The sequence below is a fragment of the Mus musculus genome, chromosome 11, assembly GCF_000001635.26.
Source record: "Mus musculus strain C57BL/6J chromosome 11, GRCm38.p6 C57BL/6J".
Classification (NCBI taxonomy): Eukaryota; Metazoa; Chordata; class Mammalia; order Rodentia; family Muridae; genus Mus; species Mus musculus.
The window spans coordinates 5,860,100-5,884,042 of NC_000077.6; the positions used below are offsets into that span (position 1 = coordinate 5,860,100).

At 53.5% G+C, this 23,943-nt stretch overlaps 2 protein-coding genes across 4 annotated transcripts; one reads left to right on the forward strand and one right to left on the reverse strand.

The window, feature by feature from the left end:
• Positions 1 to 1,766: 1,766 nt before the first annotated feature.
• On the forward strand, positions 1,767 to 12,149 carry Aebp1 (AE binding protein 1). Of its 2 annotated transcripts, none has more exons than NM_001291857.2 (21): positions 1,767 to 2,299; positions 3,840 to 4,178; positions 4,725 to 4,796; positions 4,918 to 4,989; positions 5,101 to 5,211; positions 5,286 to 5,354; positions 6,334 to 6,411; positions 6,821 to 6,901; positions 6,996 to 7,052; positions 7,541 to 7,650; positions 7,721 to 7,860; positions 8,198 to 8,282; positions 8,376 to 8,520; positions 8,632 to 8,717; positions 8,966 to 9,089; positions 9,315 to 9,511; positions 9,608 to 9,787; positions 9,977 to 10,328; positions 10,415 to 10,554; positions 10,654 to 10,753; positions 11,146 to 12,149. In NM_001291857.2, the coding sequence occupies exons 1-21, from the start codon at positions 2,053 to 2,055 to the stop codon at positions 11,748 to 11,750; spliced, it is 3,390 nt and encodes a 1,129-aa protein (NP_001278786.1). In that variant the 5' UTR covers positions 1,767 to 2,052; the 3' UTR covers positions 11,751 to 12,149. The 2 variants fall into 2 exon arrangements, with proteins under 2 accessions (NP_001278786.1, NP_033766.2); NM_009636.3 differs by having other exon boundaries at positions 6,999 to 7,052.
• Positions 12,081 to 18,157, reverse strand: Pold2 (polymerase (DNA directed), delta 2, regulatory subunit). 2 transcript variants are annotated; one of them, NM_008894.2, is made up of 11 exons: positions 18,093 to 18,157; positions 16,614 to 16,890; positions 14,955 to 15,076; positions 14,662 to 14,785; positions 14,216 to 14,330; positions 13,925 to 14,123; positions 13,590 to 13,670; positions 13,310 to 13,467; positions 12,928 to 13,055; positions 12,571 to 12,672; positions 12,081 to 12,319 (listed from the first exon to the last, which is right to left on the reverse strand). In NM_008894.2, exons 2-11 carry the CDS (start codon positions 16,831 to 16,833, stop codon positions 12,159 to 12,161), a joined length of 1,410 nt encoding a protein of 469 aa, NP_032920.2. In that variant the 5' UTR covers positions 16,834 to 16,890; positions 18,093 to 18,157; the 3' UTR covers positions 12,081 to 12,158. The 2 variants fall into 2 exon arrangements, with proteins under 2 accessions (NP_032920.2, NP_001348871.1); NM_001361942.1 differs by lacking the exon at positions 18,093 to 18,157 and adding an exon at positions 17,481 to 17,564.
• Positions 18,158 to 23,943: the final 5,786 nt, after the last annotated feature.

Sequence of the window (23,943 nt, forward strand, 5' to 3'; positions counted from 1 at the left end):
CCTCTGCTCGAATTCCTGTCCGTGACTCATTGAGGCTCAGGAAAAGGCTTTCTAGACCTTAGGTTTCTTTGTTTTCCATTTTTGAAATGGCTTCTGTTTTCCCTGGCAGAGAATATCCAACCCAAATTCAGTCCAAGTATGACCCATGCCTAGGGAAGTGACATCCATGTCCCCTCATGCACCCTGTGGCATACCCAGCATGACACACTGGACCAGACTGGGGGCACGGAAGCCAATTCCCAGAACTGACTTTGAGCACAATGATTCAGAGGGTGACCATGAGTGAGACTTGCTTTACTCTTGCTCTGCGACCAGGTTGAAGTCTCTCATGGGGAGGCCTAGCTGTGAGAGGATTGTCCCGGGATGGGGGAGGGGGAGCAAAGTGGATGAGGACCAACAGCCTGTGGGATGCAAGGGCTGATCGTGTGTGCTAGGCACAGCACAAAGTGGTCCATTTAGCCGGGCAGTGGTGGTGCACACCTTTAATCCCAGCACTTGGGAGGCAGCAGCAGGTGGGTTTCTGAGTTCGAGGCCAGCCTGGTCTACAGAGCAAGTTCCAGGACAGCCAGAGCTACACAGAGAAACTCTGTCTCAAAAAAATCGAATAAACCAGAAAGGTGGTCCATTTAATATGCGTATAGTAAGTTGTGGACACGGAGTTCCCCTGCTGAGTCAGACAGCTAGGAGGGCTAAGATGGGTTAGACCCTCCCCCCCACACACACACACACACTCACACACACATCAGTTCTTGGCATAGTCTCCATGCTTCCTCAAGGAGAGCCAGAAAGGAGACTGCCGGGAGGGGCTTGCCTACTCCCTGAGAGCAGTGGGTTACAGAGCCCAGTACCCGAAAATTTCCCCTTTTTCTCCCTGCTCATGCTGGACAGAGAGGGTGAGGGTGAGGGTGAAAGACTGAGGAGGTGGCATCGTGTTGGTGTTTCTTGACCTGCTTTTTCTTTTTTCTCTTCCAGCTGAGATGTAAACTTTCCCATGTCAATCATCTGGGGGTCGCTATTCTTTTTTATCAGAGTGCCTCCCCACCTTGGTTGAAAGCTGCCTGCCACTGCCCTGGACCTATGGCTGCTACAAGCCCACGTTCACATCTTTAATCCTTCATGGGTAAATGCTCTGGCATTCCTGGGCTTAGCTATGATGGCCATTATGAGCCAGCCAACGTTTGTATTCTAGAAGCCATAGCTGAAGCTGTTGTAAACAATTTGTTGTTTTAACCGCTTCTGGTCAGAGGAAGGAGAGAAATAGCTATTACTCCACATTGGGACCTGAGCCCTGAGCTCTGAAGTGGGGCTCCTATCTCCATAAGGACAGCAGCTTGCTGAGAACAGCTTTTCACAGCCTTCCTCGCAAAAATTGGCTCCAAAGACCTGGGATGTTGGTGATAACTGGACAAAGGTGACACCTGTGCAAGCACACAGCAGGTGACACTTTGAAGAGCTAACCTCCAGAAAGTGGAAAGGAGGTGATCGCCAGTACCCTCGAGGGCCCTACTCCCTCCCTCCCCTAGCAATCTCCCTGGGCTCAGAGCAAAGGGCACAGCGGGTTAGAGCACAGGTCTCCTTAGACTCCGCACACTCCCTTCCCCATAACTGTTGCATTCTTTTCTCCCAGGCCTTCCTCCCCGCTAGGCGCCCTGCACCCAGACCCTCTAAACTGGGCGCTGACGCTGCTATTAGTCTGGGCTCCGTGCTGCTCCGCCTCCCTCCCCCGCAGCCCCCGGTCCAAGGCCGGCTCCTCCTCCTCCCCCTCCGGAAACCCGAAGCCCCCGCCCCGGCCAGGCCGTCGCAAGCGCTCTGGAGGGCGGTCCGCGTGAGAGCCAGCCACGCGGGGCAGGAGCGCCCAGTTGCTGCCGGAGCTGGGCCCGCCAGAACCTCTCCTGGAGCCCCTTGCTCTCCTTGAATCTCCCTTTCCCACCGCTTTCTGGATACCCTTGACGCCCACGTTCCTCGCGCCCTTTCCCGCCCCTACGCGGGGCGCTGCCCCTGCCACCCAAGTCCCTGCTCAAGCCCGCCCGGCTCCCGCGCGTGCCCAGAGCCATGGCTCCAGTGCGCACCGCATCCCTGCTCTGCGGCCTCCTGGCACTGCTGACGCTGTGCCCTGAGGGGAACCCACAGACGGTGCTGACGGACGACGAGATCGAGGAGTTCCTCGAAGGCTTCCTTTCGGAGTTGGAGACCCAGTCCCCGCCCCGGGAAGACGACGTGGAAGTCCAGCCGCTTCCCGAACCCACCCAGCGTCCCCGCAAATCCAAGGCAGGGGGCAAGCAGCGGGCAGATGTAGAAGGTGAGAACCTGGTGACATGGGTGGCCATGGCATCAAGTGAGCATACAGGGGCTCTGGAGGGTCTAGCCACTTCCCATGCTGCCCCGTGAGGAATGTCTCTCCAAGGCAACGCAAGGCAACACACTGCCAGGCAGCAGTTCTGTCCTGGAGTTTGGAAACCTGGAGGTGTGTGTTCAGCATAGGGTGGCGCTGGGCTTTTGAGGTCGCCCAAGTTGTTCATCCCAGGTCTCAAGAGAGTGTAGGTTTGGACGAGTGGGAAATTGTGATTCGCCTCTCCGAACTGGCCCTAGTCTCTTAGTGGCAAGCTTCAAGCCTAGGCATCTGCTTGCCTCCTCTTCTCCCACAGGAACACAGACAGGGGAGCGGGGTGAGGAAGACTTCCAGGTGAAAGTGGGCAGTCTGAGATGGTCAGAACTAAGCGAGGTGATAGCATCCCGGAGGCATGCAACCCCGAGCCTCTTATGCAATCGTTGTCAGTAAATCTTAGCTGTTTTTCATGGCCCTCTGGAGAGTGGCAACGGATCTTGTGATCTCTCTCCCAGGAGACTGTAAGGCACCATTCATCATTCCTGAGGTCAGCCACTCCCCCTCCGGCCCCCACTGCTGTAGATCTGTCCTGCTCTCCCTACCCTCACCTCCCTGCACACTTTGCCTCCAGCAACCAAGACGTTCTGGACATTGCCAAGTGACCCTGCTCCTGCTGCATGTTTTGCTGTATTCCCTGTGTTTCAGCCAGCTGCCTGTGTGTTTCCCATTCGCCATTAAATTCTCCGCACCCAGCAATTGCAGCTCCTAGGGTGCTAGAAGGGTGGCCCCTGCTACTTGACTTCTCTGAGATGAGCCAGCACGGAGAGAACTACCTACCTGCCTCTCTCTCCCTCTGTCCTTGATAAGGGCCTCCTGTTGGTTTTGAGTTTCAACGGGAACCTTTTGGGACTTCAAGACCTACGGAGTGACTGCCGGCCTGCCTGCCTGCCTTCCTCCCTGGGAAGGAACCAAATCCAGGGCCTTACATACCAGGGGACTGACTGCTCTAGGGCAGATCTACATCCCCAGCCTGACTGTCTCTTTGAAGCTTTTCTTCTCCCTTGAAAGGAGGCTCTTGGAAGGCCAAGCCACAGTCTTTAATTTGCCTGGCTGTTTGCTTGGGTAGCCCTGCTCTTTCAGGTTCTTCCCTGTACCTTCCATGCCTGGCACTGAGCTGTGAGGCATGTGGGTTAGGCAGACATGTGAATTAGGGACTATGAGGACCCCATGGAGGTTTGGACAGACAGAGATGTCTCTCTATATATCATGCCCTGAACTCACTACTTCAGAGCAGCCAAGAGTTGCTGCTGTTCACTCTGGATGTACAGATAGGATGCCTGGACAAGGTTTCTCATTCTATCACTTGGGCAAATGGCTAACCTCAGTTTCCTGATCTGTACCAGACCAGGGACTGACAGGTGCCCTCACACCCAGGCTCTGGGCATCCAGGGGGACCATGTGGGCACACAGATTAGGCTCTGATTGTCTGCTCCTGCATCTTCATCCTTGACAGTCCCTCCAGAAAAAAACAAAGACAAAGAGAAGAAAGGAAAGAAGGACAAAGGCCCCAAAGCCACAAAACCCCTGGAGGGCTCTACCAGGCCCACCAAGAAACCAAAGGAGAAGCCACCCAAGGCCACCAAGAAGCCCAAGGAGAAACCACCCAAGGCCACCAAGAAGCCCAAGGAGAAGCCACCCAAGGCCACCAAGAAGCCTAAGGAGAAGCCACCCAAGGCCACTAAGAGGCCCTCGGCAGGAAAGAAGTTCTCAACTGTGGCCCCCTTGGAAACGCTGGATCGGTTACTCCCCTCACCCTCCAACCCCAGCGCCCAGGAGCTACCGCAGAAGAGAGGTTTGTAGCAGGATCCCTGGGGCTCTGACCTCTTTGAGGACAGAGAAATGAGGAAAGATTCCTGGGACTCTGAGACAAGGGAATTTTGAGGCCTTGTCATTAACTTGGTGGCTTTCTCAGTGAGTTCTGTTATTGCTGCTCTTGGGCAGAGAGAAAGCCTGGGAGCTTATAGGTGAGAGCTCTGTCCCTTGGTCCCTCCTGCTTTCCTCTGGCAGCATCAGCTTTATGGTAAGAGCTCCTACAAACAGCAGCATAGCTCTCTAGCCCCAGGGTACACTAGGACTACACTATAACCCATGGACTTTGGGATACTAGATACTCACTATCATCATAGTTGGGGATCAAATAGCTAGCAACAGGGGCTTCAGAGGTGGATCTGTGGAGGTAGGGTGGAAGTGAGCTTTCTATGTTTCCTCAGAGTGAGCTGTGGTCTTAGGAGGGTATCTATAAGATCCCCAAAGGCTCTGATGCATTGTGGTCTTAGACTCTCGAGGTGGTCCGGGTAGGCAGCCCCGTTCATCTGTTCTTTGGACTTCTGTGTTGTAGACACACCCTTCCCAAATGCCTGGCAAGGTCAAGGAGAAGAGACCCAGGTGGAGGCCAAGCAGCCCCGGCCAGGTGAGCAGCTGTCATCCTCTTGATTTCAGGGCGACTGACCGTACAGCCCTGCTATGCTGAGAGGCTTCCTGGACAGGACCTTGGTAGGGTTGTCACTAGGCCACTGTTATCTTCCCTTCAGAGCCAGAGGAGGAGACTGAGATGCCCACACTGGACTACAATGACCAGATAGAGAAGGAGGATTACGAGGATTGTAAGTAGGGCCCTCCACATGGGCATGGACTAGACTCTGGCCTGGGCACTGAGGGGTCAACCTGCAGCCCACTCAGCATGGCTGGCTGCTCAGAATCTGCCTCCCCCATAGTTGAGTACATCCGTCGCCAGAAGCAGCCCAGGCCAACACCCAGCAGGAGGAGGCTCTGGCCAGAGCGCCCTGAGGAGAAGACTGAAGAGCCAGAGGAAAGGAAGGAAGTCGGTAGGGTAGGAAGCAGTAGAGGGGGGTCGGGGTCAGAAGAGAGACCCTGGCTCACTTCCATCCTACCTCCACAGAGCCACCTCTGAAGCCCCTGCTGCCTCCGGACTATGGGGATAGCTACGTGATCCCCAACTATGATGACTGTGAGTATGTAGCACCTTCAAGTCCTTAGATGCAGACAGATGGACATCTGGTGTGGAAAGTGTAGTCAGGACACTGGGCCTTCCCTACCTACATACCTAACCCCTGACTTTGACACTATGGGTGTCTCTAAGTCTCTTGGCCCTGTTACCCTATGTGGGCCCTGCTCTCCATACCCTGGGTTCTAGCAGGCTTCCTGCCAGCTTACTGCATCTGTCTTTTCCAGTGGGGTTGGCTCACAACTGGGCCTGCTTTCCCAGCGCCCTGCCAGCACCAGGGACCCCAGGCTACCCTGGCACTAGGACCCCAAAGGTCATGCAGGCCATGAAAAGCCCAGGGGAGACATTCTACTGGACCTGAAGACTAGCTAACCTAACCAGAACCCCAGGGCCACTCAGGCCAGTAGACAGCAGAAACAAAAACCAAGGGGGAAACATCCAAAAAGCGATGATAAACTCAGAAATCAGCACCTTCACCTATAATAACCACAAAAGCCAGGCTAAAGGCCAGCCTAAAAACACAATAATAGCCAGGGCAATATGGCACGAGCAGAGCCCAGTTACCTACTACAGCAAACCTGGGATAGCCTAACACAGCTGAAGCACAAGAAAACGACCTTAAATCCAAGGGGCTTGGCTGTCGACCTCGGCACACTGCTTTCCCAAATCCCAGTGGATCCTTCAAATCTCTTCTTTCTGGGCTTTAGACTGGTACAGGTCCTTACCCTGCCTCGGACCCTTGGCTTCTGCCCAGATCTCAAAGTCTGACCCTTCTTGGCCACAAATGGTAGCTGCCACCCAGGCACCTGTCTTGTCCTGGTGCCACTCTCTGCCCGTCTTCGATTCTTCCTCCCCATAGGCAGAGCCTGTACTAGGCTTGTGACCTCAGTCTTGGCCCTACCTCCTCGCTTGCCTCCTGTGAGCTCAGGAGCCCAGACCTGCATAGATCCGGGCCAGCTCACCCAGGCTTTCTCTCCTACAGTGGACTATTATTTCCCCCACCCTCCACCGCAGAAGCCTGATGTTGGACAAGAGGTGGATGAGGAAAAGGAAGAGATGAGTGAGTCAGAACAGGCAGATAGCATGGCAGGCTACCTCCTGAGGCCAGATGTGCCTACCAGATGTGCCCCCAGCTCAACTTGAATCCCTCAGTCCCCTGCTCAGCCTGATCCTTATCTGCATGCTCCAGGCTCAGCCTGACCCCTCCCCACATACTCTCAGGTCAGCCTGACCCATGTATCCCTAGCTTAGCCTGAACCCCACCACATAGCCCTGGCTCAGCCTGACCCCTCCTGCTTGCTTTTAGGTCAGCCTGGCCCTCATGTACCCCTAGCTCAAACCTGATCCTTCCATATGCCCCAGCTCAACCTGACACCCCCCCCCCCATGTATTCCCCGTTCAGCCTGCTCTCCCCTACTCCAGGCCCCGGGGCAACCTGACTGGCCTCTTTTTTATCTTACATGCCCCAGAGAAGCCCAAAAAGGAGGGTAGTAGCCCCAAGGAGGACACAGAGGACAAGTGGACCGTGGAGAAAAACAAGGACCACAAAGGTGCACGGGGCACCCATGGGGACAGCATTTGTTTTTTTTTGTTTTTTTGATGCTGTAGGCCCTTGGTTTTAGCTCCTCCCCTTCTTGTTGTTAGCAGGGCCCCGGAAGGGTGAGGAGCTGGAGGAGGAGTGGGCGCCAGTGGAGAAAATCAGTGAGTAGGCTATGCGGAGGGTGAGGACCCACTCAGGACCATACATGGGACCTGATTCATGGTGCAACTTTGACCCCCCAGAAGCCCATCAGACCATAGACTCTTGCAGCATACAGCGGAGAGTCTCATGAACTGAAGGCAGCCTTCCTCAGCTTCATGCATGCTCCAGCCTGAGGCTGACTGCTTGCATGGTGGGAGGCTTGGGAGGGACAGAGATTCTTGGTATCCAGCAGCTGGCTGGTGGGGGCAGGGCCTCAGGGAGGGAAGCAGCTCTCCAGCTGCCTTTATAGGTTTCATAAGTCTTAAGCATCAGCAGCTCATTCTTTAGATGGCAGGGGAAGCAGGCTTGGAGCAGATTGGCTCCTGGCCTGATCAGAGTTGACTGGCACCCACATGTAAGTGGTACGGGCTGTAGGCTTGTTGGCTCTGGATTAATGGAGGGAGGCTGAGTCTGAACCACTAGCCCACGACGGTGTGTGCATCTGCAGAGTGCCCACCTATTGGGATGGAGTCACACCGCATTGAGGACAACCAGATCCGTGCCTCCTCCATGCTGCGCCACGGCCTCGGAGCCCAGCGGGGCCGGCTCAACATGCAGGTGGGTGAGTGGGCTGTCTATCTGCAGTGGGTCAGGCTCCACTGCCCATGCTCAGCCTCCCTTCTAACAGGCTGGTGCCAATGAAGATGACTACTATGACGGGGCATGGTGTGCTGAGGACGAGTCGCAGACCCAGTGGATCGAGGTGGACACCCGAAGGACAACTCGGTTCACGGGCGTCATCACTCAGGGCCGTGACTCCAGCATCCAGTATGTCGATGGGCTTCTGGGCAGTGGGCAGGAGCCCAGCACCGCTCTGAGTCCTGTGTGGGGCATTCAGGACAGCCCTTGGCCTGAACTAGGAAGGCCAGAAAATCAATGAGAGTCCAACCAAGTCTCCATCCCTCAGTCATGGCTACTCACATACTCCACATGTTCAGATGGGCAGACAGGCTTTGCAACAGCAACTGCCCATGGCCAGACAGTCACAGAATCTGGCTCCAGGGGTCCAGGTCATGCTCCATAGCCCTGTTAGCCCAGAAGTAGGTCTTGGGGCATTAGAGCCTTGGGTGGCAGCAGCTTTGTCTCGATTGTGTCTGCTCCACAGTGACGACTTCGTGACTACCTTCTTTGTGGGCTTCAGCAATGACAGCCAGACCTGGGTGATGTACACCAATGGCTACGAGGAAATGGTGGGTGCCCGAGAGCTGCTCGGCTCTCACGTTTGGACCTGGGAGGACCCTTGGGAGGGGCAGGCTGGGACCCAGAGGCCTGCTTCTCTCTAGACCTTCTATGGAAATGTGGACAAGGACACACCTGTGCTGAGCGAGCTCCCTGAGCCAGTTGTGGCCCGTTTCATCCGCATCTATCCACTCACCTGGAACGGTAGCCTGTGCATGCGCCTGGAGGTGCTAGGCTGCCCCGTGACCCGTGAGTGAAGAGGGGAGGGGGGCTGCCTGTGGTTTTGGGGGTAGCTGCATATGATTTGGATATGGAGCAAAGGGCAACTGATCCAGGCCCTGTATGCCGGCTCTCCTGCAGCTGTCTACAGCTACTACGCACAGAATGAGGTGGTAACTACTGACAGCCTGGACTTCCGGCACCACAGCTACAAGGACATGCGCCAGGTTAGGAACCCGAGTCACAGGCTGGGATGGGCCCTGCTCGGGTACAGGAGAGCTTATACTTATATACCCCTGTCCTTACTATTCCAAAGGCATAGTCTCCCCTCAGGGAATCTTGGTCACCCCTTGCTTTAGGGAGGAAACTAGTACCTGGAGGCATCTGAGAGGGGCTGGAGTTACCTGCCTCTTCCCATAGAACCCATCAGGGGAGCAGCATCCCGGTCAGTGACGTCATGTCTCCTCCCTGCCAGCTGATGAAGGCTGTCAATGAGGAGTGCCCCACAATCACTCGCACATACAGCCTGGGCAAGAGTTCACGAGGGCTCAAGATCTACGCAATGGAAATCTCAGACAACCCTGGGGATCATGAACTGGGTGAGAGCCCGGGGTCATTTTTTTTTTGCCAATGGCCAGAGCACCAGGGTCCTGCACTGCTGTGCTCCTGCTGGGCCTGTACAGTGGATATGCCTGCCACACTCACCATCTCCTGCCTGACCTGGACACCCCAGGAGATCCAGGCTTGCCTTGCTGAGCACCACAAGCCTCATTGCCCCCAGGCCTCGCCAGGCTCAGTGCCTGCTGTGGCTCCTGTCTTTGCAGGGGAGCCCGAGTTCCGCTACACAGCCGGGATCCACGGCAATGAGGTGCTAGGCCGAGAGCTCCTGCTCCTGCTCATGCAATACCTATGCCAGGAGTACCGCGATGGGAACCCGAGAGTGCGCAACCTGGTGCAGGACACACGCATCCACCTGGTGCCCTCGCTGAACCCTGATGGCTATGAGGTGGCAGCGCAGATGGTGCGCTCAGTGTGGGGCTGGCGAGCAGTGGGCAGAGCTCAGAGGCAGGGGCTCCTTGACTTTCCAGCCCTTAGTGACCGATGGTTTTGCTTGCAGGGCTCAGAGTTTGGGAACTGGGCACTGGGGCTGTGGACTGAGGAGGGCTTTGACATCTTCGAGGACTTCCCAGATCTCAACTCTGTGCTCTGGGCAGCTGAGGAGAAGAAATGGGTCCCCTACAGGGTCCCAAACAATAACTTGCCAATCCCTGAACGTTACCTGTCCCCAGATGCCACGGTGAGAGGTGCACCCTGGCTTGCTGAGCTGTGGCAGGCCGTGGGGGGTAGGATGCTGGGGAGGGGGTTGCTGACAGGAAGCTGAGGTGCTGACACAGAGACCCTGGAGGGCAAGAGGAAGACGCAGAGGGCCATGGGTAGGATGTGCTCACAGACGGAAGGGGACACGGCCTATACCACCCATCCCTAGGTCTCCACAGAAGTCCGGGCCATTATTTCCTGGATGGAGAAGAACCCCTTTGTGCTGGGTGCAAATCTGAACGGTGGTGAGCGGCTTGTGTCTTATCCCTATGACATGGCCCGGACACCTAGCCAGGAGCAGCTGTTGGCCGAGGCACTGGCAGCTGCCCGCGGAGAAGATGATGACGGGGTGTCTGAGGCCCAGGAGACTCCAGATCACGCTATTTTCCGCTGGCTGGCCATCTCATTTGCCTCCGCCCATCTCACCATGACGGAGCCCTACCGGGGAGGGTGCCAGGCCCAGGACTACACCAGCGGCATGGGCATTGTCAACGGGGCCAAGTGGAATCCTCGCTCTGGGAGTAAGCCTGGGAAGAGTTTGGGAAAGGTGTGAGAAAGGGATGGGGAGAGGATGACCACAGGTCTGTCTGTTTGTCTGTCCGTCCAGCTTTCAATGACTTTAGCTACCTGCACACAAACTGTCTGGAGCTCTCCGTATACCTGGGCTGTGACAAGTTCCCCCACGAGAGTGAGCTACCCCGAGAATGGGAGAACAACAAAGAAGCGCTGCTCACCTTCATGGAGCAGGTGGGATAACCTGAGCTGCACAGAAGGCAGGGTGAAGCTTGGGAGGGGCGTAGACATCGAATCTCTAGGTGGGCTCCCACTGTATCTCCCTTTTTGAAGGTGCACCGTGGCATTAAGGGTGTGGTGACAGATGAGCAAGGCATCCCCATTGCCAATGCCACCATCTCTGTGAGTGGCATCAACCATGGTGTGAAGACAGGTACTTTGCATGCACTTTCTGCATGTGTGTGTGGTTTTTTTTAAGGGTCTCACCATGTACCTCTGGTTGGCTCGGAACTTGCTGTATAGCCCAGGCTAGCCTTCAATTCACAGCCCTTGAGTACTGAGGTCAGAGCTTGTGTCATGACACCTGGTTCTTGCATGTACAGCTTTACCTGCCTTCCCAGGTGGGCTCACCTTGTCCTCTCAAAGTAGTAGTGAGTCTCCCCAAATAGCAAGGCAAGCCTGGCCTGTGCAGCAAGTCTGGCCTTCTGGACCCTGCCCAGGACTCAGGAGGACAGGGTGTGGAGAGATACCTGAGGACTGGGCCTGGGGAATCTAAGGGCAGGGCTGGGAGACCCTGGGACAATCAGGCCCACCTTCCCTATATAGCAAGTGGAGGTGACTACTGGCGCATTCTGAACCCGGGTGAGTACCGTGTGACAGCTCACGCAGAGGGCTACACCTCAAGTGCCAAGATCTGCAATGTGGACTACGATATTGGGGCCACTCAGTGCAACTTCATCCTGGCTCGATCCAACTGGAAGCGCATTCGGGAGATCTTGGCTATGAACGGGAACCGTCCCATTCTCCGAGTTGACCCCTCACGACCCATGACCCCCCAGCAGCGGCGCATGCAGCAGCGCCGTCTACAGTACCGGCTCCGCATGAGGGAACAGATGCGACTGCGTCGCCTCAATTCTACCGCAGGCCCTGCCACAAGCCCCACTCCTGCCCTTATGCCTCCCCCTTCCCCTACACCAGCCATTACCTTGAGGCCCTGGGAAGTTCTACCCACTACCACTGCAGGCTGGGAGGAGTCAGAGACTGAGACCTATACAGAAGTAGTGACAGAGTTTGAGACAGAGTATGGGACTGACCTAGAGGTGGAAGAGATAGAGGAGGAGGAGGAGGAGGAGGAGGAAGAGATGGACACAGGCCTTACATTTCCACTCACAACAGTGGAGACCTACACAGTGAACTTTGGGGACTTCTGAGACTGGGATCTCAAAGCCCTGCCCAATTCAAACTAAGGCAGCACCTCCCAAGCCTGTGCCAGCAGACACATAGCCATCAGATGTCCCTGGGTGGACCCCACTCCCCCAGTGTGGGACATCAAAGCTACCGGGACTCTGCATAGACTCTGGTCTACCCGCCCCAGCTCTACCTGCCAGCCTTTGGGGAGGGGCAGGCAAGGAAGCCAACGTCACATCAATAAAACAAGCTCATGACACCACCTTCCCCTGTTCTGACTGGCTGGACAAGAGGCTGGCTTGCTGGATGCTCTCCCTACCTGTCCCATCCTACACATGCCCAAGTGAACAAGGTTCAGACCTGTGAAAAATTCATGTTTTATTTACAGGGCTTGCATTGCAAGGGTGATGTCCTGAGCCCGCTGCCTCTCACTAGGGACCCAGCCCCAGGCCCTCCAGGTCCTCTTGCTCTGCCCCGAAGCCCGCAAAGCTGATAGGCTGGCAGGCCAGGCTGCGTAAGTTCACTAGGCAGGCCGTCTGTGTGGAACTGAAGTCAGGAACAGCCACTAACAGCACTACCTGGTCCTCAGGACCTGCAAAAACAATCATATGGGGTCATCTCAAGTTCTGGGTAGGACCTGCCTTACAGGGAAGCCCCCAGAAAGAACAGCCACAGTTGGACCGTGTGCTCAGAGCCATCTGAGACCCTCTCCAGTCAGCTACACCATGTCACACACAATAGCCACTGTACAGACTGTCGAATCCAGTAGGGACCTTTGTACCCAGGCAAGGAAAAACTGTTCCTCACAACTCAGGCCTGGAGCCCCCAAAAGATAAAACTTACCTCGGATGATTTTGGAACCAAAGCTGGGGGTGTTGCCACAGAAGTAGACGTGAGGACATTCCGGAAAGATGAACGGGTCGGTTTTGTAGAAGGGGTAGCACCCTGGAGAAAGGCCTGTTTTTGAGCTGTCCCGCTAAGGGGTCCCTCCCTTCTCACTGAATGCCAACAGCACCCCAACTGTGACAAAAGTGCTCTGTGGAAGTAGGAGCTGTATGCCCCTAGTCTGTATGGTACAGGCACTGGCCATGAACGGAATCAACATTCCAGGGTGGTTGCCAAAACAGCGCTTCTGAATACACGGCTGTGCTGGGAACCCACCCTGGCCCCTTGGTCCCACAAGTGTAGCTGAGCAGATACCTAGGGTGTCTGGAGCCGTGGGGCTGATGTGACGAACCCGCAGGGTCCACTCTAGGATCTCTAAGTGGTCTTCCATGCTGCTATACCGGAAGATATCACTCACGTTCTGTCCAGATGTCCCCAGGAACCTGCAAGGCAAAGGCTCTGCTGATTGTGGACTCTGTGTGTGTGTGTGTGTGTGTGTGTGTGTGTGTGTGTGTGTGTGTGAGTGTGAAGGGGGGCCATCACTACCACCCCACCTACATAGACTATCTGAGATCCCACCTGATGGCCTTGTGGGGGTGCCCGAGCCAACCCTGCAAGGCGGACAGATGCCAGGAAGGCCTCCTGCAGCCCTGCGCCCTCCTACCTCCTCTGCTCCCAGGCCCCACTCCATCTCTACCTTACTCCATCAATGGTGGCTTGGTATGGGTTGGTGACCAGCTGGAGTGTGGAGTAGGCGGTGGCCAGCGGGAACATGCAGGGGTGCAGGGGCTGCTGCGGGAGTGTATAGTTGGTGGGATCAAACTCGCCTGGCATCACATCCACCGGTACCGAGGCCTAAAGGCACAAGGCAGAGAGCTCACAGGCCTCCTACTCCAGCCACCCTACCTTCCCCTTCCCATCTAACAGCCGCTACCCCAGTTGCAAGTTCGCCGCCCGCCAGCCCCCAGGCTGCTTACACTCAGTTGCAGAAGGATCTCGTCCAGCATTTTGACTGCCTCCACACTGGCTGCCTGGGTTTTCTTGGTAAGGTATTTGGCCTGGGAGAAGATGCGCACGATGTGGTCAGGTCCTTGGTGAGGCTGACTAGGGGGGCACCCAGAACCCACCAGGGACCCTGACTCTAAGAAAGGCCAAGGCCAGCAGCAGGTAGACGGGGCACATACCGAATGATCGACAAGCCCTGAACTCCACCCAGGGCCTTCAGGGAGTGGGGCCTTTGGAGGACAGCCCTGGAGCATCGGGCCTGGCCAGCCATGTTTCCAGGCCAGGGCTGAGCAGCTGGATGCCATACCTTGTTGATGGAGTCTCTGCTCTGGGTGTTATGGCTGAGCAGGTTGCCTGCGAGGATGACTCGAGAGACGTGGGCAGCACTGCACTGTTCTCCTTCGTCCCCAAGCTGTCCCGTCACCACGTCCACCAGCAGCTGGGTGCCCAGGAGGCTCTCCCCGCCACCACCGCCCAGGCCCAGTCCGGATACCAGTAGCACAAATCTGCAGAGGAAGGTGAGGCCTTGTGGGCTGCTGGAGGGAGGGGGCAAGTCCTCCCAACACAGGCCCTGGGGTACCCGAGTGGGGCTCCTCACCTGTCTGTGTCAAGTGGGGGTACCGGCTTCTGTGGAGCCAGGTCAGCAAAGCAGTGGTCTTCAACCTGAAACCTCCCGTCATCTTTCGCAGAGCCCAACACGGCCAAGACCGTTCCTGGGGAAAGGTGAAGTCAGAGCCCCACAGTAGCCTCTGAGGCTCCCCTACTGCCTAGCCACCCCACTCAACCACTCCAGGAATCTCAGCACTGACGCCTACTTCCCAAGCTTACTGCTTTTGGGTAGAGACAGATAGATTGACCTCCCAGATGGTCATCCACGGACAAGCCATGTGAACCCAGACCTACTTCCAAGGCCTCTGGTGTACCAGCCTCTAATGCATAGGCAACCCCCTGAGATGCTGCAATGGGCCTCTCTAAACGTACTGTTGCGAAGCCACGCACGGTCACCCTCACCTCAGGATGCCACTGCATCCCTGGGGCTCCTACCTGTGACCAGCTTTGACACATCAATGGTGCCTTTCAGTTTGATACGCTGCAGCTCATCTTCTAAGACCAGCTCGTCATCCGGGTGGATATATTTGCTCCGTGGAGGCTGGGGGACCAGGTTGTGCTAGGAGACAGATGGAAGGAGTCTCAGAGCTCACGTGGCCATGGCTTCTGTGTTATGAAGTGGCACTACAATCCCTGCCTGCCTGGATTGGCTTTCTCATGCCCCACAGTCAGAGGCCCAGCATCAATGCAGTGGACAAGGTTGGCACGTCAGGGGTGGTAGGGCTCACCTCCTCGCTGATCTCCCGCAGGATGGAGGGTTGGAGGGACATGGCTTTGAACAGCGTGCCCACCACACAGCACTGCTCCCCAGGCTGCAGCTCACACAACTTCTTCACTTCAACTCGGCTGCCTGGACATGAGGGTAGAGTCATGTGATGAAACCCTACCCTGAAGACATGAAGAGAGGATAAAGGGGCTCTGGGCGGAATGGGACCTTGACACCAAACATCCAAAGAGACTGGGGAGGTCTGAGGCAAGGCCACGTGAAGACAGGGAACAAGCTCAGGGACTCCTGGAGCCACCAGGAGCCAAAATGGTTCTCAACTTGTGGGTCGTGACCCTTTGGGGGTCAAATGATCCTTTCACAGGGTTACATATCAGATATCCCACATATCATATTTATATTACAATTCAAAACAGTACAAAAAACACAGCCGTGAAGCAGTAATGAGAATAGCTTTATGGTTGGGGGTCACCACAACATGAGGAACTGCATTAAAGGGCCGCAGCATTAGGAAGGCTGAGAGGCACTGTTCTACAAGAAATCAGCCCTGCTGACTTGATTTCAGACTTTACACCTCCAGAACCATAGGAGAATACATGTGTGTTGTCCTAAGTCCCCTGTTTACATACAGTACTTTGTTACCATGGACACGGGAAGTAACTGAAGTATATTACCTACATGCCTGTCACATGCTCTGTGCTGACAACTACCATGTCCTTAAGACTCTGCAGTCTTTTATTTTCCAGACAGGGTCTTATGAAATAACTCTGGCTGTCCTGGAGCTCACTCCATAGACCAGGCTGGCCTTGAACTCACGGGGATCCACCTGCCTCTGCCTCCCCAGTACTAAGATTAAAGGCCTAGCTAAGACTTTGGATTCTCATGCCAGCCCCTGCTCTGCCCGATCCTTCACCTCTGTGTCCCCTCCACCCCAGCCCACTCTATTCTCTGTGGAGTTAGCAGCCTTGTTCATTCAACATCCCCAGGAGGAAAACCAGAACACGTGTGAAGGCTCCACACGCCCAGCATGAAAGATGTAGAAAGCCACGCTGGGCAGGAAGAAGGAAAGCAAGTTCCAGAGAGTTCCAGGGACTCATCAGCACAGACCAATCCTGGGACAAACTGCTGAGGAGGCAGGGCGAAGTGGAGGCTGGGCCAGAACCGCAGTCCTGCCCTGGAAGAGCCAGGAGCATGCCTCAGAGCTCCACCGTGAGCTCCATCCACAGAAGAAAAGGGCTAACACCACACAGAAGCATTGGATGCCAACATAAACTGCAGATTCCACACTCCCACCTGCTGTGGCTCTGCTATGGCCTGGGTGTGTCCATCCCTCAAAGACCAAGGTGCCAAGCCTGCTGCTATGAGGAGCTCTCTAGCTAAAGGGTGCACACCAGTGACCAATTCACACTGAAGACAATAAGGATAGGAAGACCATTTCCTCCATGGATGGAACAGTAGCCATCACTGCCAGAACCTAGCCCTTACCTCTGACCAGACTCTGGGCCAAACCCAACTTTAACCACACAGGTTAATTTAATCCTCACTTTTAAGAAGAAGCAGGGAGCTGAAGGGGCCATTCCATGGTAGCTGGAAAGTATTCCAGGTTAGATAAGGTCCTAGTTCTAGCTGCTGGGCTGCTGGGAGCAGCGTACCCCAAACTTACCCCAGTGTTGCTGCGCCCGGCTCACCAGGAACGGTCTCATCTGGATGAGGCGGGTGGCATAAATATGGGCGTACTGCCGGTTAAAGCTGCGCTCTCCCAGTCGGAAGGGCTGTGAGGAGTTGGTGTAAGTTGCCACAGGTACCCGGGCAAAGGTGGCATTGCTGGCAGAGGGCGGGGCGAGCAGAGTGTGGGCCCTCTGTGCTGCCTGCTCGGAGAACATGGCGGCACTCCTGGCTTGTTTGGTCCAAGCAGCTGTGTCCAGGCCGAGGAGTTATCACTGCAGAGACACACAAAGGCATTCCTGCAATCCCTTCTTGTACCCAAAGCTCCCCTAGTGTCCCAACCACGCTGTCCACAATGTGCACACATGTGTCCGGAGGTGTCATCCTATAACCTAGTCAGATACAACCTGGAGCTCGTTCCAAACCTTGTTCATCACCTCCTCCTCTCCACATTTCTACCCAATCACCAGGGTCTCAAATTCTGCATACCCTCAAATGGAATTATTGATCTGCTTCTGCCCAGCTCCCTGGGACCTCTGCTACCTCTAGGGATGCTATCAGGCATCACTGAAGAAGCCTGTCATAATATAATTAGTGATAAAAAATAAAGCATAAAGCTGCCCCTGTTTTGCTCAAAACCCCCCAAAGGTTGCTTTTCAGTAAATAAAACCCCAAGTTCTTACCACGACCTGTAAGATCAGCTCTGGGCCTCTAAGAACAGCTCCCCCCTCCTATCTGTTTCTCCTTCCAAGTGTCCCTTCCACAGCAGGGGCTCCAAGTAGAGGCCTCTCTACTCCTGCTGGGTCCTCTCCTTTTCCCCAAGGCTTACTGGCTCTTCCCTTTCAAGTCTTTCCTTAAAACTCACCTTCCCATATCTAATTGACTGCATTGCTACTTCAACTGTCTGCATCATTATCATCTCTCAAGCATTTACTTTGCCTCCTCCAACTGTTGCCTAAGCTCCGGCAGCGCAGAGGTTTGTTTTCTTGTATTGCACCCCTTCCCACTAAGATGTGCTTGGGGATGGATGCACAGCGGACTTTAGTATAAAGTATCTCAACATATTCTTCATGCGTAGTTGAGACGACAACAGGCTGGATGTAGTAACGGAAGTTTTGAACACAGCTTTCTTTTTCATTTTACTTTTTTTTTTTTTTTTTTGGTACAGCTATTACAAAGTTCAAATTCCCCTAGCTGGTTCGGCTTTCTTTAATGCGCAGCTCTGGCTTAGGGAGCGGACCCTATGAATTTGCCAAATGGGCACATGTAAACTGGATGTAAGCCAAAAACGCACGGTGGTGGCAGCGGCCCACACGGTGCTCCAGGCCGGACCCGACGGGAGACCTGCCCCGAAGCAGACACGCCCAGCTCGGGCCCATGTTACAGTTCGAAGCACCCTCAAGACCCCGGCCCGCTGTCCAGGTACCGCCAAGTCTGACCCAGGACCCACGTTAACCCCGCTCAGCAGCACACTCACCGCGCCACGCCGCATCCCGCCAATCTCTGCGCGCCCGTCCCGCCCATCGGCGCATCCAGCCAATCGCCTCCCGCCCCATCCCGCCCATCGCTGCACGCTTCATCCAGCCAATCCCCGTGCGCCCCGCCTCTGGACCGAGGAAACGCGGAGTCACGCCTCCGGTTCCCGGGACAACCCATCACTTAGCACTGGGTTTCCTGTGCGCATGCGGTGTTTGCGGCTGGGCCTCATCGGGTGAACTCCTTGGGTAGCGTGGGCCGTAGTGAGGCTGGGCGCCTGGCTCATGCTGCTCTCCCCGAGCGCTGGGGGTCTGGTGGCTCCTGTGTGGCTGAAGCTTCCCTCCCACTCTATCCTGCGCTGTGATTCTCACCCTGACTTCTCAGATTCCCTTGGAAGCATGAACAATTTCTCCCATCTCACAGGCAGGGAAACAGGCAAAATGACCCAGCTAGTGAGAAAAGCTAGAATTCACACTAAGACACCCTGACTGCAAGTGCATCAGACTTCAGTGGTAACATTGCTCCTTTTTAAAATTGCCTAATTACTCAGTCTGAAACTTATTACTTAAGGTAGGTTTCTTCTGGCTTACTAAGTTTTTTTGTTTTATTTTGAATTTATTTTGTTTTGTTTTGTGTGTGGGTGTGTTTTGCCTGCACGCATGTGAGGTCAGTCTCCTCGGAGGCGAGAAGAGAGCGTCCGTGTCACCTGGAACTGGAATTACAAATGGTTGTGAGCCATTCTGAAAGAGCTCTCAACCGAGCTTTCTCCAGCCCCTTGTTTCTGTTTTTGTTTGTTTTTGCTTTTTGAGACAAGGTTTCCCTCGTTCCTGTTTTAATAATGAATTAAATCATTTTTTTCCCCCCGAGACAGGGTTTCTCTGTATAGCCCTGGCTGTCCTGGAACTCACTTTGTAGACCAGACTGGCCTCGGACTCAGAAATCCACCTGCCTCTGCCTCTGCCTCCCAAGTGCTGGGATTAAAGGCGTGCACCCCCACCCCCGGCTAAATCATTTGTTTTTAATGTTTCAGTTTGTTGAGTATTTTTTCCTTTGTAAGCTGGGCTGAGTGCGGATTTTTGCCTACTGTCTCAAGTAGCCTGTTGCATATTTGATTATGTTGCAACGTTCTTGTGTTCCAGGAACAAACCCCATTTGATGGATTTGAAACCACTTTGTAGAATTAAAATCCAAAGTTACAATGACACAGAGCTCGTTGTTGTGCAGCCCCTTGACTGGAGCTCTCCATTTACTCTTTGGTTGCTGTTCCCTTTGGTCTGCAGGACTCTCCTTAGGATTCCTTACAGTAAATGTCTAAGGAAATGGACTCATCAAATTTTATCCCAGAATATCTTTATTTCTACTTTTTCCTTGAGACGGGTCTAATATATTCCATGGTGTAGCAACAGGGCCTTAAACTCCTGATCTTTCTGTCTACACCTCTGGAGTGCTGGGGTTACAGGCACGTGCCACTACCCTGAGTTTTATGCAGTGCTGGAGAGTGAGCCCCGGGGCTTCATGCAGGCTAAGCAAACACTCTGCCTTCTGAACTACATCCCTGCCTGGCCCTACGTCCACTTTGTGTTTTGAGCCAGGTATCTTGCTATGTGTTCCAGCTAATCTCCGAGGGCTGATGTCTGCCTCCAGAGTGCTAGGATTACAGGTGTTCTAGTCAGGTTTCTATTGCTGTGATAAACATGGCTAATGGCGACTTGGGGAACAAGGTTTATTTCACCTTACAGGAACATCAAGGAAGGACAGGTGTGCTGGTCACCTTGATGATGCTCACACACCTGGAAAGATCTGTTCGCTTTAGTATTTTTTTTTCTGTTCTTTAGATATTTTTTCTCCTTTTTTTTTTAATGTATATAAGTGTTTGCCTGCGTGCACATCTGCACACCATGTGCATGCAGTGTCATCAGCAGCCAGAAGAGGGCACCAGATCCCCTGGAAGCAGAGCTACAGGCCATTGTGAGCGGTCATGTGTTCTGGCACCCAGGCCTCTGCAGGAGCAGCAAGTGTGTTTGCTTTGTTTTTAACCCTCCGATCCGTGTCTCTAGCTCCCCATTCCTTACATTTGATCATTTTAGCTGACTTTCACCTTTGCTGTTCTTTATTGTGGCCCTTGCTCTAATTACTTTAAATCTAAGTCGGCTACAGGTTGTATTTTAGTCACTATTTTCCAGCTTCAGAATATTTTTGCTACCTAAATAAAAACCGTCAAAGACTTCTCTGTTTATGCTTCCATTTGCTTGTACATCACTTACTTGACCGTGGGCATTGCTCACTTAGCTCAACACCACTTAACTCACTAGTCATACAGTTGCTTCAGAGCACTTCTCTAACAAGTCAGCCATCTGGCCTTTCCCTGGCATATGTGTCCCTCCTCCTCCTCCTCCTCCTCACCATCCCTGAACTCTGCCGATATGGAATTTGTTGATTTCTCCCCTTGGGTCAAACTGTCGTGTTTCTTTGTATACTTTGTGATCTTTGAATTTGCGGGGAGGCTTGAACGCTTCTTTTGATATTTCTGTGTAATAATTTTAAAATTAGAATCCAAAATAATATATTTTATTATGGCATTTTCATATATAAATGACATTATATGTTGGTTCCCCCCACCCCCCACCCCCCGCCTTTGGCTTACTGAGACAAGATCTCCTACATAACCCTGGCTGTCCTAGAACTCACTCTGTAGACCACCAGCCTTGAACTCACCTGTCTGCCTCCTGGTGCTGGTCAGAGGCATGTGCCACCAAGTTGTTAGTTCTCACCCTCCTGTGCTCTTCTTCTTCATCCTCCTTGTTCCCTTTCTCTCTGGCCTCCATTTTTCTGTCCCTCCAAATGGCCCCCACTTGTGCTTTTGTGTCACGTGTCCCGTATATTGTATTACCCTCTCTCTCCTCCCTCCTCATGGTACCTTTCTCCCCACCATCTCTCTCTGATATACAAAAACTGAACGTCTCAACCCCACAGTTAGAAGCTCTAGAAATCAGGGCCAGAGAGATGGCTCAGTAGGCAAGAGTGCTTGCTGATCCTACAGATGGCTCAGGTTTAATTCCCAGCACCCACATGGTAGCTTACAGCCATCTTCTTTTAAACTGTCCCCTTAGCTATGATATGTTGGTTACTTAATGAATGGCCAGATAGCTTACATAGACCTGGAAGGTCTCTAAAAGGCTTGGTCCCCTAGGAGGGACTGGTCAAAGACTATAGAACCTTTCAGGGGTGTGTCGTGACAGAAGACATGCCACTGGCCTTTTTGTCTCCCCTCCTAGCTATGTGGTTGCTGTTGGGCTCCATTATGCATTCCTGTCATGGTGCGTTGCCTTGCATCAGGTCTAAAAGAATAGGACCCACAGATTATGAGCCTGTACTTCTGAAACCAGAATTTAAAATACAGTTTCTTTCTCTTTTCTTCTCTGCCCTCCCAGGGTCTCAGTATGTTTCTAAGGCTAGCCCCCATGTCGTAGGCTCAAACTATCCTCTTGCCTCATCTTTTGAAGTAGCAAGGACTATAAGTGTGTACCTTTGTTCCTGACTGAGCCTTTTTATAAATTGATTATCTTGGTATTTTGTTCCAGTGGTAGAAACCGGTTCTTGTTGGGTCCAGGACTGGGAACATACATGCTTGGTGTGTTGATAGAAGAGAAGCTATTGGGACAGTCAGTATCTTTTGTTTTGTTTTGTTTTGTTTTGTTTTGTTTTGTTTTGTTTTGAGACAGGGTTTCTCTGTATAGCCCTGACTGTCCTGGAACTCACTCTGTAGACCAGGCTGGCCTCGAACTCAGAAGTCCGCCTGCCTCTGCCTCCCGAGTGCTGGGACTAAAGGCGTGCGCCACCACGCCCGGCAACAGTCAGTATCTTAATTAGTGTTCTATTGCAGTAGGAAGACACCATAACCAAAGCAACTTATAAAAGAAAGCATCTAAGTGGAGGCTTGCTGACAGTTGCAGAGGGTTAGTCCATTGCCATCATGGTGAGAAGCCTGGCAGCAGACATGAGGGCATGGCCTGGAGCAGTAGCTGAGAGCTTCCATCTGATGATCCACAAGAGAGGCAGAGAGACTGTGGGCTTTTGAAACTTAAAAATCCACCCCTCGGTGACACCTCCTCCAAGACTCCTAATCCTCTCCGAACAGTTCACTAGCTGGGCAGCGAACATTCAAACATACAAGCCTTGGGGGGGGTGCATTTTTATTCAACCCACCACAGTCAAGGGGCTAGGGAGGAGGCAGGTTCTCGAAGAAATATGTTAAACTGAAATGCTGCCATTTAGCAAGCTGGTCTTGGAAGTTCTTGTCACTGCTTAGTTAAAAGCAAACCAGGTAACCAGTCTGAGGCCTCATTGCTTTGGGCCTGTGGTGGGCTGAAGTCATACTAGCAGGAGCATGGGGAGGAGGCTGTTCACGTCACAGCAGACAGACAGAAGCAAAAGGATGGCGAGGATATATACAGTTAGCCGTGCCATCGTGGCCCAAAGCTAACGAGAGGTAAGGAAACCCTGTGGTCAGGGGTGTGCTTGGTTACTTCCTGTCTCACACTCTGTCCGAGTTTGGGGCCATGCAGAAGAGCCTTGGACTGCAAAGTTAAACCAGCAGTCGTAGAGTGTAGTCATTTCTCTCTTGGCTGGCCTGAGTGGGTGGAGTGTGCTTTTCATATCCAGTGCTCATATCATCCTGGGCAGAGTGCACGTTACATGCTCTCAGTGGAAGCTTCCAAAGACAGACTTTCTGTGGCTGGTCCTCTGTTGTCGTCTGTCATCATCCACAGTCTTGCCCTGCTGTAACTCACACCCCGTTTCCTGAGCTCTGCTTTCATTAACTGTTTCCTTAATGTTTCTTCTAGCCTCTGTCTGGTTTTTCGTCTGAGAACATACATTGGAAGAGTCTCTTACCTTAGGCCACTTCACCCAAGTACTAAGATGGTTTCCAGTTCTCTGGAATCAGTGTTGGGAGAACCATTGATTTGTGTATGGAAGGGCCACCCCTGTCTAGCTAAGCTCTTCTGATAACTCTAGGAATGATTGGCTAGCTTTGGGAGGAGCAGTTCGAGAAGGCTCCAATGCCAGGCATCAAGACGAAGTAAATGCAGTTAATCTAGGGCTGCCCCAAAAGGCCCATCAGGTAAAGGTGCCTGATGCCCAGGCCCGACAGCCTGAGCTCCGTGCTCAGCACCCACATAAAGGTGCAAGGAGAAACCGACTCACAGAGTCGGCCTCTGACCTCCACACGTGTGATGGCTCACAAATATGTGCATAAGCAGACACATGATAGTAAGATTAAAAATTATAAAAAGGAAGTGTGGCAAATCTAATTCACCTTGTGATGAGACAACACCAAATAGGTAAACACAGTCTAAGGAAGTGCAGTTAGGACATTGTACCAGACAGGCTCCGCACCTCTGTCTCCTAGGTGAGAGAGGGGCGCCTGTACTCCCCGAGCCACCATCTTCCCAGTGCTCACTATTTTGCCTGCTTTGAGGATTGAACTCATGTCGGCACTGAGCACGCTAGGCAAGAGCTCTACTGAGCTGCGTATCAAGCTCTCATACTTTTACAAAGAAAAGTAATTAATAGGTGATTTCACTGCCGCCACCGGTGAAAGGAGCCAACTGGAACCAGGTTGGATTATTTTAAAGGCAGGTTTATTGGGAAGCTGCTCTCAGGTGGGTGGGTTCACTGGCCCCAAGGACGGAGGCCAGGGAGGTTGCCATGGAGAAAGGGGGTGGATAGGGGAAGGAGAGAGGAAGAGAGAAGGGGGCGCATACACGCAGAGAGGAGAAGAGAGAGACCAAAATGTCTGGATTACTTAGGGAAGAGCCTCTGGGGGAGGGGCTGTCAGGTATGAGGCAGGG

Bases quoted from the DNA above. Each gene is read 5' to 3' on its own strand.
- Aebp1 (NM_001291857.2), top strand. From the start codon at position 2,053: ATGGCTCCAGTGCGCACCGCATCCCTGCTCTGCGGCCTCCTGGCACTG. The intron at 8,283-8,375 runs GTGGGTGCCCGA...GCTTCTCTCTAG, and splicing joins CCAATGGCTACGAGGAAATG to ACCTTCTATGGAAATGTGGA. The intron at 10,754-11,145 runs GTACTTTGCATG...TTCCCTATATAG, and splicing joins CAACCATGGTGTGAAGACAG to CAAGTGGAGGTGACTACTGG.
- Pold2 (NM_008894.2), bottom strand. From the start codon at position 16,833: ATGTTCTCCGAGCAGGCAGCACAGAGGGCCCACACTCTGCTCGCCCCG. The intron at 14,786-14,954 runs GTGAGCCCTACC...TCTGTCTCCTAG, and splicing joins TGCGGGAGATCAGCGAGGAG to CACAACCTGGTCCCCCAGCC. The intron at 13,468-13,589 runs GTAAGCAGCCTG...TTGTGCCTTTAG, and splicing joins AGATCCTTCTGCAACTGAGT to GCCTCGGTACCGGTGGATGT.